Raw genomic sequence first — 16,826 nt, 5'->3', positions numbered from 1 at the left:
CTGATTTCCTGTACTCCAGTAACTATCTATACTCTGGCTGTGGATCCCTATGATCTGTGTATCAGCATGTGCTTGCCTTCATAGTGACTCTGGGAACCCGCTGATCAGTTACCCATCTGTAAAAGGAGGGGTACGACATTTATCCTCACTTTCAACAATTTCTGCTTGTCTGACTTGCCTTTTTTTTTTTTCTAATTGAGATAAAATCATTTTGCTGATGAGCGGACATTTGGTTGATTTTAGGTTTTTCAGCTTGTGTGTTCCTTCGGGGCCTCTGTTTATTCCTCTGCTGCTTTAAAAAAATTTTTTTTAATGTTTATTCATTTTTGAGAAACAGACAGAGACAGAGCATGAGCCCGGGAAGGCAGAGAGAGAGGGAGACCCAGAATCCGAAGCAGGCTCCAGGCTCTGAGCGGTCAGCGCAGAACCTGACGTGGGGCTCGAACCCACACACCGTGAGATCGTGACCTGGGCTGAAGTCAGACACTCAACTGAGTGAGCCACCCAGGTGCCCCTACTGCTTTTTAAATCACACATTAGAGTGGCACCTGGGTGGCTCAGTCAGTTAAGAGTCCAACTTCAGCTCAGGTCATGATCTCACGGTGCATGGGTTCGAGCCCCGCGTCAGGCTCTGTGCTGACCGCTCAGAGCCAGGAGCCTGTTTCGGATTCTGTGTCTCCCTCTCTCTGCCCCTCCCCTGCTCACACTCTGTGTCTCTCCCTCTCAAAAATAAACGTTAAAAAAAATTAAATCACACATTAGAATGGCATAACAGATTGAAGAAAAGGCAGGGCAGGCTTAAGCCGTTTCTTGAGTTTAGGTCCAGGAGTTAGGTAACAGAAATGGGAGGAGGAAAGGAATTAATATACTACTTTTCTGAAATTTTGTACTAGGAGCATAACAGGAAGGGAGAGAGTTTAATGGTGACATGAGTAACTCCTAAGAGTAAATTCTGATTCAGTGACTCCTAAACCTCTCTTAACCAGCGGTGGGTCAGACACCATACGTATCAAATGGCTATAGAATCACTCATGTTCTGATCAGAAATATAAAACTGTGAACATATGAAAATTCGGATGTAAATTACTTGATACACTTGTTCACCTCCCGTAAATTTTGATGGTTTAAACATACCCGTACACGGTAAAAATAACTATAATCTGTGATTCACCGTTTGTGTGTGCTAGCCATGGTTCTGAGCACTTGACATTCATCAGCTTGTCTAACGTCACAGCAGTCCTCTAAGTAGACGTTTTGTCATTCTGATTTTCTTTTAACTTTTTTTTAATGTTTATTCATTTTTGAGAGACAGATGAGACAGAGCGTGTGTGGGGGAGGGGCAGAGAGGGAGACACAGAATCCGAAGCAGGCTCCAGGCCCTGAGCTGTCAGCACAGAGCCCGATGTGGGGCTTGAACTCACGGACTGTGAGATCATGACCTGAGCTGAAGTCGGGTGCTTAACCTACTGAGCCACTCAGGCACACCTGTCATTCTGATTTAAAAGAAAAAAAAAGAAAAAAAGTTATTCAGATTCTGTGAACTCTTTAAGGCCTGTGTCAATAGCTTTTGAACTTTATTGACTTCATCCCCTAGTGAGGAATGTATTTTACCTAACACATACATACATATAAATGACAGAAAACTCGATAAAGTAACATTTACCCTTAATATGAATGACGCACTGTAATGTTTTCTATTTTATTGAATTTAATTTTTTTAATTAATTTTTTTTTTGGCATTTATTTATTTTTGAGACAGAGAGAGACAGAGCATGAACAGGGGAGGGGCAGAGAGAGAGGGAGACACAGAATCTGAGACGGGCTCTAGGCTCTGAGCTGTCAGCACAGAGCCTGACGCGGGGCTCGAACTCACAGACTGTGAGATCATGACCTGAGCCGAAGTTGGACACTTAACCGACTGAGCCACCCAGGTGCCCCTTTAATTTCTTCTTTTTTAAGCTGGTTTGGGCCAACCAGATCGGTAGCAGGATTCATGGATGGTTGTGGCTTACAGTTTGACAAAAGTGCTATGCCATACTGCTCCCTGTGTGTGCACAGAATTTTTTGTTTAATACTAACCAGAGTAAAAAGTGCTGTACTTCATTTATAGATTTAAAGTAATCTCTGGGGGAGCCTGGGTGGCTCAGTGGGTTAAGTGTCTGACTCTTGGTTTCAGCTCAGGCCATGATCTTATGGTTCCTAAGTTCAAGCCCTGCATGGGGCTCCAAGCTGACAACGCAGAGCCTGCTTGGGATTCTCTCTCTCACCTTCTTTCTCTGCCCCTCCCCTGCTTGTGCTCTCACTTGCTCTCTCTCAAAATAAATAAAAACTTAAAAAAAAACAACAATAATCTCTGCTGTAAAGGTTAGCAGCAAATTATCAAATGACCTTAAAATAATAATGTTTGTGAAAAAGTCACAGCAACTCAGGTTTGGAGAGACTGTAAATATCACGGCACCCAGGCCTATATGGTGCCTTAATCCTCTCTGTAACTTTATTTTAGTCTGTGTTTGCAACACTACCACCAGGGAGGGGGCAGTTCTGTTTTCTGGAGAGCCCACTCCACCTTTTTGGTGGCTGGCGGAAGAAAGTCCTTTCACGGATGGGGCTGAACTCCATCTCCCTTTAGCTTCTTTGTCTTCACTCTCACCGTATGCCTTGTATGAACCTTTGAGACGTTTGACAAAAACTCTCGAGGGCTTGCTTTTGCAAATTGGAGTCCCCGATGGCAACAGCCATCACAGACACTTCAACCTCTTGGTAACCCATGTCGTGCCGATCTTGCCGAAACAGGACCTGATGCACTGCACAGCGTTTGCAACTGCAGACGAGTATCATCTTGGAACTCTCTCTCAAGATCTGGTCTCCCACGGATATGTTGAAGTAACAAGCTTGCCTAGAGGTACATCTTGAACCCGGGCCAAATATGTTAAAATGTATCAGAAAATAGTTTTCCTGTGATACATCGTAAATATTCATTTGTTTACGCTCCATTTTCTATTTAAAGGATCTATCACAAAAAATGATGTTGAATCTCTTTATACAAATGACAAAGATAAGAAACTAAAAGGTATTTACAGAGAACTTTTAGTTCTCAGATTAAAATCAGTGTGAGTTTTTAAGATTTACTTATAGGATCACTGTGACTTGGGATAATCAAAGGCCATGCACTTCATTTCTGTCGCATAAAAAAGTTATTTTATTCTTACAGAAAGGCCATACAATTGATAGAAATGTTAGGGAGAGCCTTTAAAGAAAAATTTACCAGTATAATTCAGTACTTTTAAACTAACAAAATTAGCTAAAAGAGGAATACAAATCATATTAAAAAAGAGAATCAAAATAAACTTAACAGGATTTTAGGATAGTATCCCGAAAGATTCTTGAGAAAAAAAAAAAAAAATAGCCTGTTTTATAGTAAAAAATAAGTAACTTAAAACACTCTGATGGAAGTTCATAAATTTACCACAAAGAAGCAATAATAGGTTGAAAACCTCCCTGCTACATAGAAGATTCTTCAAAGAGTCATTGACCCCATAGGAAACACTTGAAATGCCACCGTGCTCTTCTTTGGTGATCGGAACAGACTCTTTGTGCTGTTTGATGGCAGAAACAAACATAATTGGGCAAAACAGAGCTCTGTCCGGAGCCCCGAAGATAAAAAGTTTTCCAGGTGTATCCTTGGCTGATCCCAAAAGCTGTCAGCAGGGTGACCTGTGCATTGCACTCTGGGGGACTTCTTGTCCCAGTCCTGTGCCCTGGGTCTTTTCCATTGCATTTATGTTGCTCTTGGCTACGTAGGTGAACTTTGCCCTCGGGAGGATATAGTGCTTAGGGATGTTAGAGCTGACCCAAAAAAGGTAGTTTGGATTTGGTCTTTAATCCGAACACCCCGTTCCCCAACCTCTACCAGGAGCTCTGAAGCTTTGTGGGTCCTAATTTTAAGTTAAGAAATTATATATAACTTTTTACATATTAGGAGTATACTTATTAATTGATACATTAAAATATGTTTATAATTTATAGAATATTTGTATACTTAGAAATATTAAGTGTACTAATATATACTTATTGATAATATGTGTATTAACATATATTTAATAATACGTACAAGGTTAAAATACTCAGCTATAGGTGGCTACAGTGGTAGTTCTCATGGTTAACTCTGAACCCACATTTTGAAATGGTCATTACCTTTGTGTCTATACGTTTTCTGTTGTCCCACATTTCACATGATTTAAATCCATCAAAATGAGTACTTTGAGAGTATTAAAATTATATTAATAACATCATATTTAAAGGAAGAGAATTTTGTAAACAATGTAATTCCTGAAACTTGGTTGTATTGAAACTAAGACTTCAATAATTATTAACTGGACTAATGATTACTGAGTGAAAATGGTTGTCAGTGAGTGGTTTTAAATAGTACTAATAATAGTGCCTCAGGTGTTTTGTAAAAGGAATTTTTTATGGTCTTTTCCTTTTCACATATTAAATATTTTCAGAAACCTAAAAAAGACGGGGAGAATGTTATAGAACACTCAATGGCTTATGAAGGAATGATCGTACGTACTTTATTAAAAGTTTCTAGGTGACTCATAAACCTTGGGTCACTTTATAAGGGTGGTAGCTTTTCACTCATTTATTTTATATCACAGATGCAGCAAATATTTTGGTGATGGGTGTGGAACATTCTGCGAAAGAAGGTGATCCTGGAACAATATTCTTCTTCAGGTAAGACAAGAGAACAGCTCTACTGGGAGATGGGCTTGTGGTCAGACACTGGTCTTTAAACTTGAGGGTGTACCTCCTCCCTTAATAGTAAATGTGTTCAAAATTTACCTGTGATTTAAACTTCTCCTTTAATTGTTATTTCATCTAGGAGACTTTGTCAGCTTTAGGAATTTTCTGGTGAAGTCTCTTATGAAACAGTTTTTTCATGGCTTGCCTTTATCTGTAAATCTGGATTTTTGTTCACTAAGAATACTTAAAAGTACCTTGCCTTCCATTCATCTTCAGTGCCCCTTATCAGACTCATGCTACTACTCTGCTGTCTTTTCTTCTTTTTTCCTCCTTCTGTAGCTCTTTGGTTAAAGTTTTAGACCACCTTACCTCTCCAGAGACTTTAACCTGGGACCCTGACTCACATATAGTTATTCATTTTATTTAAAGGTTTTTTTTTTCTTTTTTTTAATATTTATTTATTTTTGAGACGGAGAGCATGAGCGGGGGAGGGGCAGAGAGAGAGAGAGGGAGACACAGAATCCGAAGCAGGCTCCAGACTCAGAGCTGTCAGCACAGAGCCTGACGTGGGGCTCAAACTCATGGACCATGAGATTATGACCTGAGCTGAAGTCGGACACTCAACCAACTGAGCCACCCAGGCGCCGCTTAAAGGTTGTTTTAATACCAAATTGTCCAGAGTTGCTGAGTGAGAATGGTTATGATAATAGGAACCACTGAAAATAATTTCATATTATCCCCACAGCTCTTAAAGAAGGTCTGTTATTCTCATTTTGCAGCTGAGGAAACTGAGGGTGAAAGGGATTAAGGGAATTACCCACAGTCATGGGACTGTTCTGTGTAGAACAGAAACACAAGGAACATCGATAAGAACCCAAACTTTGATGAAATGTCTGTGATACCAGTCTTCGTAGTTGATAACTGGAGCTCCAGCTTGGTTCCTGTCAATGCCTTACCTTCCTTTTTTTTTTTTTTTTTTTTTTTTTTTTTTTTTTTTTTTTAATCTTTATTTTTGAGAGAGAGAGAGCATGTGAGCAGGGAGGAGCAGAGAGAGAGGGAGACACAGAATCCGAAGCAGGCTCCAGGCTCCGAGCTGTCAGCACAGAGCCCGATGTGGGGCTCAAACCCATGAACTGTGAGATCACGACCTGACCCGAAGTCAGACGTTTAACCGACCGAGCCACCCAGGCGCCCCTTTACCTTCCTTTTTTATGTATGTTTAAGTAATCTCTACACCCATCATTCAGCTTGAACTTAACTCCGAGATCAAGAGTCGTGCATTCTACTGACTGAGCCAGCCAGGTGGCTGAACCTTACCTTCCTTTATTAAGTAACTTAGGAGATAATCAAGAGTTCAACATTTGGTCCAAGTAGAATAGCATCCCCTTTGACTCAGGTGAGGAATTTGGTTGTCTGAGGGCCTCTAGATCGGCACCATCCAGTGGAAACACAATGCAAGTCACAAATGCAAGCCTCGTATGTAGTGATACATTTTCTAGTAGCCACATGTTTAAAAGTTGAAAAAAAAAGATTTACTTTTGAACACCAGTAACAATATATATTGCACAAAATTAATTTTAATAATGTATTTTATTTAACCCAGAATGTCTACAATGCTGTCATTTCAGCATGTAATCAGTCACTAATTAATGAGATTTTTACACTCTTCATACTAAGCCTTTGAAACCCAGTGTGTGTTGTACATTTCCAGCATCTCTCAGCGTGGACCGGGCACATTTCAAGTGCTCAGTAGCTCGCATGTCCTGAGACCGCACCGCACAGCACAGCTCCAAAAGAGGGGCGCTCTTCCCAGCCCCTCTCATCTGCCTGGAGGGGCTGCTCTGAACTGCTAATGCTCTGGCTGTGGCTTAAGGGGCAATCGCATCCACCTTCTGTCCCCTCCACCGGCTGGTGGCCGCAGCTTGCTGCCCGGCCCCCTGCCTGCCATCTCACCCCACCGCCAGTCTGTGGGCAGGATCGTTTTTTCTCATCACTACACTCTCCTGCCAGAAATTCTGCGGAGCTTGACCAGACTCCTGTCATGGCACAAGATTGGCTCCTCCCTGCCTCTCCGACCTGATTGCCCAGTACTTGCCCACGTCCACAACCGCATTGCAGACAACTAGCTGTTTGTTCTGAGATGTTGCCCTGCTCCCTCACGCCTTCTCCCTGAGCCCAGGGTGTTCCCTCGGCCGTATCGCCGCCTCTCGTTTGCTCCTTCGGCTAGCCCTGCTCGTCCGTGGGAACTGTGTCCTCCTGTGTACGTCTCAGTGCGTGCCCTGCATACCTCTCAGGGCACTCACCACGTGGGACTGCAGCTGGAGGCCTGTCGGTCAGTCTTTTCTAAATTGGGAGTTCCGTGAGGGTTGGAACCAGACCATACTCATCTTTGTATCCCAGATGCTAAGCCCAGACCCACACATAGGCTAAGCACTTCGCTTAAGAAATACTTGAAGAATGATGGGGCGCCTGGGTGGCGCAGTCGGTTAAGCGTCCGACTTCAGCCAGGTCACGATCTCGCGGTCCGGGAGTTCGAGCCCCGCGTCAGGCTCTGGGCTGATGGCTCAGAGCCTGGAGCCTGTTTCCGATTCTGTGTCTCCCTCTCTCTCTCTGCCCCTCCCCCGGTCATGCTCTGTCTCTCTCTGTCCCAAAAATAAATAAACGTTGAAAAAAAAAAAAAATTTAAAAGAAATACTTGAAGAATGAGGGGTGCCTGGGTGGCTCAGTCAGCTGGGTGATTTCGGCTCAGGGCATGATCTCACAGTTCGTGAGATCAAGCCCCACATCGGGCTCTGGGCTGATGGCATGGAGCCTGCTTGGGATTCTTTCTTTCCTCTCTCTCTGCCCCTCTCCTGCTCATGCACACACATGCACACTCTCTCAAAATAAACAAAAAAATATTTTCTTAAATTAAAAAAAAAAAAAGAAATGTTTGAAGAATGGTAGGAAGCCACCATATTTTTACCTGCCCTTCAATTCCACCTTTCCTTCCTCCAGGAAGAAAAGAGCCATACCTTTCTCTCTCTCTCTCTTGCTCTCACTCTCGCTCTCTTTTTATTTACTACCAAAAATAGCTCAGTGTGTCACACTTCAGGAATCAAAACAAGTTAGACCTTAAATTCTTTCAAAGCCAGAACTAGGTCCAGAGGCCTCCTGTGGCTTCACTGTTGTCCAAGCACTGTAAGGATGGGTGGCATTATTCTGTGGGCGCTCTTAGCCATCTTTGGCTTTAATTTATATCAGTCTCTTCATTCCACAACTATTAAAAGCATGATCCTTTATTCTTTTCCTATAGCAGAATCTGCCTAATGAGAGCTAAGACGGGTCTCAAAAATTTCCTTATTCTGATTTCTGTACATCAGAATTGAACCAGGTATGAAACAGTTCAGATCCATGAAATTATATAGTATTACAATAAGAGTTATTTATTCTGCAAACCATGTGAGAAATCATGAATTTGGGGGAGCTCAGGTTGTATCAAAAGCTCAGTAATAGCTCTTTTGTTTTAGCAAATCATCTTGGAACCATAATGTCAAATAAGTAATCACATTTGTAAAAATTGCCTTTGGGATATATTCTAGAAGCTACCTAAGCATGGCTTTACGTATGGCCTTAACGTATTCCACTGTTAACTTAATTGATTCTTTTATTCTTTTAAATCAGAGAAGGAGCTGCTGTGTTCTGGAATGTGAAAGACAAAACTGTAAGTATATATAAAGTATAAAAGTGTAAAAGTTTTTCTGAGAAAAAAATTGTTAATTAGCACTCAGTAATCTGAGCCACTGGAAGATAAGTTAACAGGAAAGCCACAGCTTACTTTCTCTGCATTATGTGATTGATCCTAGCACGTTTGTCTTCTAAAATGATTATATTTTGGCTTATAAGTTTCCTCCATTTTCCATCCTCTGGGCTTATAGTAACTTGTGAAGAATTAGAACAGCCTAGCTACAACGCAGACAGAAAGAAGTTAGTTACACTTTGTACGTGATAATCTACAAAGTGAATCACAGTTCACTGGCATTTGACTGCACTAAGGTCTTACTTCAGATCAAGTTTTCTAGAACTTTCTCACAGGAAACAATGTCTTCATTATCTCGATCACAGTTTGTTTACTATAACCTTCTTAGAGGTAGTTTGATGATACAGATCAAAGCTTCATATTTAACTCAACAAAGTTTTACATTTAGAATGTTATCCAGAGGAAGTAATTGCAGTTATGCATGATAAGTGATGAACAGAAATGTTCATCGGCGTTGCGTTTACAGTAGCAAAATGAGAAGTAACCGAAGTACGTAATGGTAGGAAGTTTGTCAGATACCTCCCTAGGTGATACCGCAGTTCTTAAAAATTATGTAGAAAAATATCTGTTCCTAGGAATTTGCCTAATTAAATTTAAGAAGCAGATTATAAAATATAACCATTATAATATCAGGGCTAGTTAAAAAAATATGCCTCATAAAATCCCACTTTTACTAAAAGGAAATACACCCCCACTACACACACACACACACACACACACACACACACACACACACACGGCGGTGGTAAGGTGGGGTTTCCTGAAGAAAAGGAAATATAAATGACTAATAAATATAAGAAAAATTGGCTGTTTGAAGTGGCAGAAATGTAAAAGGCTGGTAATACCCAGTATTTTTTAAGAATGCTCTGCTGAGGACACGTGGGTGGCTCAGTCGGTTAAGCATCCGACTCTTGATCTCAGCTCAAGTCTTGACCTCCGGATCATGAGTTTAAGTCCCACTTTGGGCTCTGTGCTGGGCGTGAAGCTTACTTCAAAAAAAAAAAAAAAAATGTTTTCTTAAATGTTTAGATTCTAAAATTGGAAAAACCGTTTTAGAGAGCAGTTTAGCAACATTTATCAAAATAGTAAGTGTGCATGTCTTTTGATCTAGCAATTCCTGAGGACATACCCCCATCAGACCACAAAGATACATAAGGATGGTGCATTTGCAACCTTGTAATAGTGTCTCAAGAGTAGGAATAATCTGTGGACGGACATTGAGGAAGGTTAAATAAATTACGGTTTCTGCATTAAGGAGAGTAGCATTGAAAATGTTTACATGCATAGTATGATCTAATTTTATATTAAAAAAACACATATTTTTAAGTCTGGAAGGATATGCAGCAAATTAGGGTTTTCTTTGGGGATTAAGAATTCAGGAGAGCGGAGAGAGATTATTACTTTATACCTTTATGTTGTTTAAATTTTTATAAGTATGGGACTTAACATTTTTAAAAAGATTTCACAGTTACAAACCATAAAACTCGTGGTTTTCTTTGGGTTGTGGAACGTGATAATTTTAATTTTCTTTATGCTAATGTGTTTTCTAAATGTGAAAACAAGTTAATATATTATTCCGATGAGTTTAATATCACAACAAATTTGCCTTTTCCTTAAAAACTAATCAGAAGAGCTTTGCACAGTGGCAGTGAGTGGCCAGTGAGGTTTATCCGAGGCATGATTATTGCTAAGTAAAAACTAAACAGAAGAAATGTCACCAAACGTAATGACAAATGTTATAACCCTTAACACCATGACATAGTTCTGTATGGAGAGAATCAGGTATAATTTCAGGTTACTTACTTTTCATTTTCTTCTAGATGAAGCATGTGATGCAAGTCTTAGAAAAACATGAAATCCAGCCCTATGAAATCGCACTGGTGCACTGGGAGAATGAAGAGCTAAACTACATCAAAACAGAGTGAGCAACATTTTATCACGTTTACAAAAAGGGCACTTGGAATTACTAGACTGGAAGCAGTGGAGACAATAAACAACCGACACATTTGGAGACTCATTTTAAGAAAAAAGTTACTGGTACAGATACAAAGCCTAAACGATATAATAAATATTCGTAGGTAAACATAATTTTTTTAACTTGTCAGGCTACACGTAGTAGAGCCTGTGTCCGGCTTTGTGCTGTCAGCTCGGAGCCTGGAGCCTGCTTCGGATTCTGTGCCGCCTTCTCTCTCTGCCCCTCCCCTGCTTGTGCTCTCTCTGTCTCTCAAAAATAAATATTAAAAACAAAAACAAAAACAAGTGGATAGCATAACCTTCCTCAGAAGTACTATGCCTTCATCAGAATGAACCTATCAGGTTATTACAGTAAAGGTCGTCATGAGTAAGTCCATTTTTTTCCCTGTTGGTTTTGAGTTTGGACGAGGGTGTGAATTAAGAGAATTACTTATAGAAATGGGGGTGTCTGCAAGAAGTGGGGGCCTGACAGCATCCTCAGAGAAGATGAGTGGGTAGGCAACATACCAGCTGATTTTCCTGTCTCAAGCAAGCAGGGAAAGATGAAAAGATGTCAGAACAGAGAGAAAAGGCTGTGTGAACAAGATTGAAAGGCCTGGAGTTACCTGTCTAGTGGAATATGGAGAAAGAATCCTGTGTATCAGAGGAAGCGATGAAAACAGAGCTTTAGGAAAATTGGAAGAGACACCAGCAAGCCTTAGAAAGACCAGATGGGATCAGAGCTAAGTAATAATAGCCGGCAAAGGTGAACTACTCGCCCTGTGCCCAGCACTGTTCTAAGTGCTTTCCACGCATCCTTTCATGTGTCCTGACAAAAACCCTCCAAATGATGTTAACTAGTTTTCGGGATGAGGTTCAGAGATGTTTTGTCCTGCCCGGGGGCACCGGACCAGCGAGTGAGGGCCTGGGCCCAGAGTGGATGCACTTGAAAGTGAGGACGTGAACCTGAGAGACACAACAGACGAAGAACTAATAGAATTTTATTAATTTTATTTTTATTTATTTTAATTTTTTTAACCTTTATTGATTTTTTTGAGACAGAGACAGAGCATGAGCAGGGGAGGGGCAGAGAGAGATGGAGACACAGAATCTGAAATAGGCTCCAGGCTCTGAGCTGTCAGCACAGAGCCCGACATGGGGCTTGAACTCACCGACTGTGAGACCATGACCTGAGCCAAAGTCGGACACGCAACCGACTGAGCCACCCAGGCGCCCCAGAATTTTATTAATTTGAGGGGCGCCTGGGTGACTCAGTCAGTTGCGTGTCCGACTTCGGCTCAGGTCATGATCTCAGGGTTCAAGAGTTGAGGCCCCACTTCGGGCCATCAGGCTCTGTGCTGACGGCTCAGACCCTGGAGCCTGCTTTGGATTCCGTGTCTCCCTCTCTCTGCCCCTCCCCGACTTGGGCGCGTGCGCGTGTGTGCGCTCATGTGCTCTCTCTCTCTGAAATAAACATTAAAAAAATTTTTTTAGGGGCGCCTGGGTGGCGCAGTCGGTTAAGCGTCCGACTTCAGCCAGGTCACGATCTTGCGGTCCGTGAGTTCGAGCCCCGCGTCGGGCTCTGGGCTGATGGCTCGGAGCCTGGAGCCTGTTTCCGATTCTGTGTCTCCCTCTCTCTCTGCCCCTCCCCCATTCATGCTCTGTCTCTCTCTGTCCCCAAAAAAATAAATAAACGTTGAAAAAAAAAATTTAAAAAAAAAAAAAAAAAAAAAAGAGAAAAAAAAAATTTTTTTAAAGAATTGTATTAATTGCTATTATTAAGCACTTGGTCTTGTGGTTATGGTTCCCACCAACTTCCCTTCTGTGCTCTACTTCCCTATCAAACCGTTCCTTACTAGGCACCGATAGACATGTGTGCCCCTGTGCGCGCACACACACACGTGTGCACAGGTATTACCTTACGGTCTGTGGAGGAGTGAAATCCCCAACTGGGATCTCTTTGGATCCCAGATTCCGTAATTGGGTTTTGTCAATTAGTTGTTTCGTGAGTCCTGCCAGTGATTCCAGCTCTTGGCTGCCTTGTGCGGTGCTGTGACATTGGCCAAGCTCCTTCATTAAAGCATCCTGTCGACTCTGCTTTCTTGTCTTTTCTTTCTCTCTCCACCTGAGCTTGTCAGCAGATTCTGCCTTGCTGCCCTCCCGTCAGGCCTCCTTGTCCACCGCTTTGTCCGTCTCTTGCCTCCCATCCTCTGTGATGGTTTACCCTCTCCTTTTCCTGTTTGCTTGTGACATGTATGTTCCCAAATTCACACCCTTTCGTCACTTCCCAGCCCCCCCAAAGTCCTCACATGTAACCTCAGGTTTTCACCGCTTCCCCATCTCCCTCGCCCTTGCCACCATGTCAGTGTGATTTTAGATCACAGTCTGTGTATGAGCAGCCTTTTATCAGTTAGCAGTTTATTGTGATCATTGTATTCCCTTTCTACGAAATATCAGAACATGCTTGCTGATTTTTGCTCTGTGGACTTCATATAAATGAACCATTCTCCTATTGAACGTTTATTTTTTTTCCTAGTTTTTTACTGTTAAACATTTAACCATAGAAGTTTTTCGTACACAGATCTTCCTTTGCATTTTATATTATTTCCTTAGGATAAATTCCTAGAAATGGAATTACTTGGATCAAAGGGTATAAGAACATTTATAAGACTCTTGGTATAAATTGCCAAAATGACCTCTAGAAAGAGTGTAAAGTGACTTTTTCAAAATAAAAAAATTGAAGAAGAAAGAATGAGAAAAAATTAAAGTGCTTTTTAAGATTTATACCTTTTTTTTTTTTAATTTTCTTCTCACAGGGGACAGTCAAAACTTCATAGAGGGGAAATCAGGTTAAATTCGGAGCTAGATTTAGATGACGCCATTCTAGAGAAATTTGCTTTCTCAAATGCTCTTTGTCTTTCAGGTAAGTTATTGCTACTTATCCGAGAATATGTTGCATAGTTTTCATTTCATCAAAGGAAGCTTAACCATTTAGTAAGGATTTAGGCATGTTTCACAGAACACTCGGCAAAGCTTTAGCATTTCTTTTCCTTCCAAGAGAAAAGAACGTATAGTACATGGGGAACAGAGTATCTGCTGAAGCTACTCGTTCTTTATTAATTCTTTCAATAAAGCTTGTTCTCTCCAAAAATATTTTTTGTAGTATTGTTTTTCCCTTTGTGTCCCTCTCTTTTTCTATGTGGTTGTTACTCTCAGGTTGTCTGTAATCCGGGCAGAGAAAGCCCGCTGTGACTGGGTGCAGGCCTCTGTAGAAAAGTGCACCCAGTTCCTCACGGGAGTGGGGCAGAGAGCCACAGTGGCTCTCAGTTTTTTCTGGAAGATCCATGCACCTGAATAAAACTAGAAGTTCTCTGAGAGATCTGCAGCCATGCCTGGCATGGCCTGTCCACCGCTCCCGGAGTCTTGCGGGACTCGTGAGCTTTACACACTGCCCCGAGAAGAGTAGGGGGCCCACAGGATGGCCAGGAAGGCCTGGGTCCTGCCCCCTCTGCACAGCCACACTTCCCTTCAGGGTGGACCTCATAGTCCTGGGTTTCTGAGACCCAGTGTTAGAAAGTCAGGAAATCTACCAGGTGTCACTCTGGTCTGCCAGCATGGCAGAGCGCTCAGTGCTCCCCTGTATGATGGTAACTATTCTTAAGTTTCAGTGTCACATCGTTAACACATGTGCTTCTTAAACTGGGCTGCAATGGCGCTAGAGGTCCTGTGCAATTCATTATGCGTTTTGTAGAAACAGGAGTATGATGATAACAAAAAGTTTCATTGTTATTTTTTTCCCCCAGTGAAACTGGCTATTTGGGAGGCATCACTGGACAAATTTGTTGAGTCTATTCAGTCAATTCCAGAGGTAATTATACCAATGTTATGATTGTTTTCAAGGATTGATTTCTGTTTGGGAAAAATACAAATTTCCCACCCAACAATATATTTAGGAGTACAATAAAGTAGTAACAAACACTGGAAAACCTACACTGAATTTAAGCAAAAACAGAACACTCGTTACATATAAAATAAAAAAATTTTATGCTGTTTTTTTGTTTTTTGTTTTTTGTTTTTGTTTTTACTTTTTAAAACTTAAAAGTCTAATTACTTTCTTCTGATGGTGTGGTAATTTTAATGTAACTGTATTTTTTGAGAAGTGAGCTCTGTCCCCTCTAAGGAATAGGATTATGACCAGTTTTCTTGATTGAAAAGTGTTTTGCTGAATTATGAGACAAATAGTGGCTTGAAAAATATGTGTAAAGTTATATCAAAATACACTAACACTCATGTTTACTGTGATTTTGTTTTTTACTTGAATGAATAATTGAATTATTCTTGGGGTAAGAGGCCCTGCTTTCTCAGTAAGAGGTTAGGAATGTAGATCCTAGAGGTGGGACAAGGGAATGTAAAATTTCTACTTAATAAGATTTTGAAATTTCAAAGAGAAATGACTGAGAGAGTGGCATCCAAGACAGTCATTTACGTGGAGTCAATGACTGCTTTAGAATGTGCTGTTTGGTCCTGTGACTTGTTGGAGAGATATACATGTATGTACGTATGTATTTTTTTCCCTCCCAAATAGGCTTTAAAAGCTGGGAAGAAAGTGAAACTATCTCATCAAGAAGTTATGCAGAAAATGGGTGAACTCTTTGCCCTGAGGTAGAATTTTCTCTGTAAATAAAGTAATTTATGTATTTAACAGTCTGAAGGAAACACTCCTGTAATTGTAGAATAAAAAGCAACCACGTACCCTTATGGGAATTGCAGCTATTATTTATCTCCTGGATAAATAAGCAGGCAGAACCTTCCCGGTCAGGAACCCTTGGGCTACGTTAGGGACCGCACTGCATGAGGTTCTGCATGTGCACAGAGATCCTGATCCATCCACAGTCAACCTACGTATGGGGCACAGGAGATGTTCTCTGTAGGGAGAAAGTTATATTCTAGAATTTGGGTGACAGGAATTCTCAGGAAAACCATCTTATTGCATCTAGAGAGCATAACGCTAAGCAAAATAAAGCTAGTCAGGGAAAGACAAATACCGTATGATTTCACTCATTTGTGGAATTTAGGAAACAAAACAAATGAACAGAGGACAGAAAGACACAAACCAAAACACAGACTCTTAACTGTAGAGAACAGATGGTTGCCAGAGAGGAGCTGGGTGAGGGGATTGAGAGTACACTTACGATGAGCGCAGACTAACGTATACAATTGTTGAGTCACCGTATTGTACACCTAATATAACATTACAAATCACGTTGGAATTAAAATATATTTATTTTATAAATATTATAAATACTATTTTAAAGTAAATAATATATTTTACTTTAATTCCTATATATGCGGGAAACAGAGACCAGTGCTGCCAGTTAAACTATGATACGATGCTTTTTTATCACAGAATTAACATTTACACCGAAATGACTTTTGGCCTTATTTGGGTGTAGATTCCGTCACATTCCCTCTTGGGCGTACATAAAAAGGACGCATACGGGAAATTAAAGCAATGGCCACTAAGTCACAACTGCCGCCCGTAAGACATCATTTTTTAAAGATGCCTTCCGTTTTCAGAGATGGGAAAGAACTGGATCTTAAAATTGGCAAAATACATCAATGCATCATTTTAAATAAGTTTCTGGAAAGGTTTCCCGTTTATTTCATCTTTGTAATTCTCCCAGGATTCATGGAACGAAACACCCTGAATCCTGGCCTTATTCTCACCAGGCAGTGGTGTTTTGTCCCTCAGAGTATATGGCGTGAGCTACTCGAGGTCGTTGTACGTAGTTTGAGAGCTGTTTTCCACATTCTCCGTAGAGATTGGCTTGGAGAGAAGTGCTCCAGGATTTCATCACCTATGCATTTCTCATAGCTCAGGGGCCCTTATTCAGGAAGCCAGCAAAATAAAAGCCCACTCATCGGGAGCATCCGGGCAGCACATGTGAATGAAGCCTTGAGTTTTCCAAGAAGCGGGGTAGAGAGATTCTTCTATCCTCTTCTCTGGTAACACAAGCAGAATTTGATACGGCAGATTATAATAGTATCAAAACTCAGAAGTTAGAGTTAAATATATTTAGGTTTGTGAACAGTTTCTATAGAGTCCTACTGTTCTTATCCTAAGTTTTCTTCTCTTTATAATAAAAGTGCTTGTGTATTAGTAAAAGGAACATGGTAAATCTCTGATAGATACATGGCAAGTTACATTGGGTGAAAACTTACATCCAAATTATGTATAGTATTATCCAGTTTGTAAAACAAACAAAAATAAATATTCATCTTTATCTTGATATGTATCGTACTACAAATATATGTTTATATGTGCACACGC

At 40.9% G+C, this 16,826-nt stretch overlaps 1 protein-coding gene and 1 long non-coding RNA gene across 4 annotated transcripts in view; one reads left to right on the top strand and one right to left on the bottom strand.

Annotated features, from left to right (window-relative positions):
- RMND1 (required for meiotic nuclear division 1 homolog) overlaps positions 1-16,826 on the top strand; it is a 44,542-nt gene that overhangs the window by 12,499 nt on the left and 15,217 nt on the right. For all 3 annotated transcript variants that reach the window (XM_045500032.1, XM_045500034.1, XM_045500033.1), the window contains 7 exons: positions 2,794-2,902; positions 4,659-4,734; positions 8,407-8,446; positions 10,363-10,463; positions 13,312-13,418; positions 14,299-14,363; positions 15,081-15,157. In XM_045500032.1, the coding sequence (XP_045355988.1) occupies positions 2,794-2,902; positions 4,659-4,734; positions 8,407-8,446; positions 10,363-10,463; positions 13,312-13,418; positions 14,299-14,363; positions 15,081-15,157 (575 nt within the window). The remainder of the gene's footprint in view (positions 1-2,793; positions 2,903-4,658; positions 4,735-8,406; positions 8,447-10,362; positions 10,464-13,311; positions 13,419-14,298; positions 14,364-15,080; positions 15,158-16,826) is intronic.
- LOC123609177 overlaps positions 1,896-16,826 on the bottom strand; it is a 29,353-nt gene continuing 14,422 nt past the window's right edge. Inside the window, exon 3 of the long non-coding RNA XR_006717651.1 lies at positions 1,896-1,937. This is a non-coding gene — a long non-coding RNA (uncharacterized LOC123609177). The remainder of the gene's footprint in view (positions 1,938-16,826) is intronic.

This window comes from Leopardus geoffroyi, chromosome B2 (genome assembly GCF_018350155.1).
Source record: "Leopardus geoffroyi isolate Oge1 chromosome B2, O.geoffroyi_Oge1_pat1.0, whole genome shotgun sequence".
NCBI classification, from domain to species: Eukaryota; Metazoa; Chordata; class Mammalia; order Carnivora; family Felidae; genus Leopardus; species Leopardus geoffroyi.
Note: the sequence above shows the minus strand (reverse complement) of the source record. Positions and strands in the feature narration are given on the sequence as shown.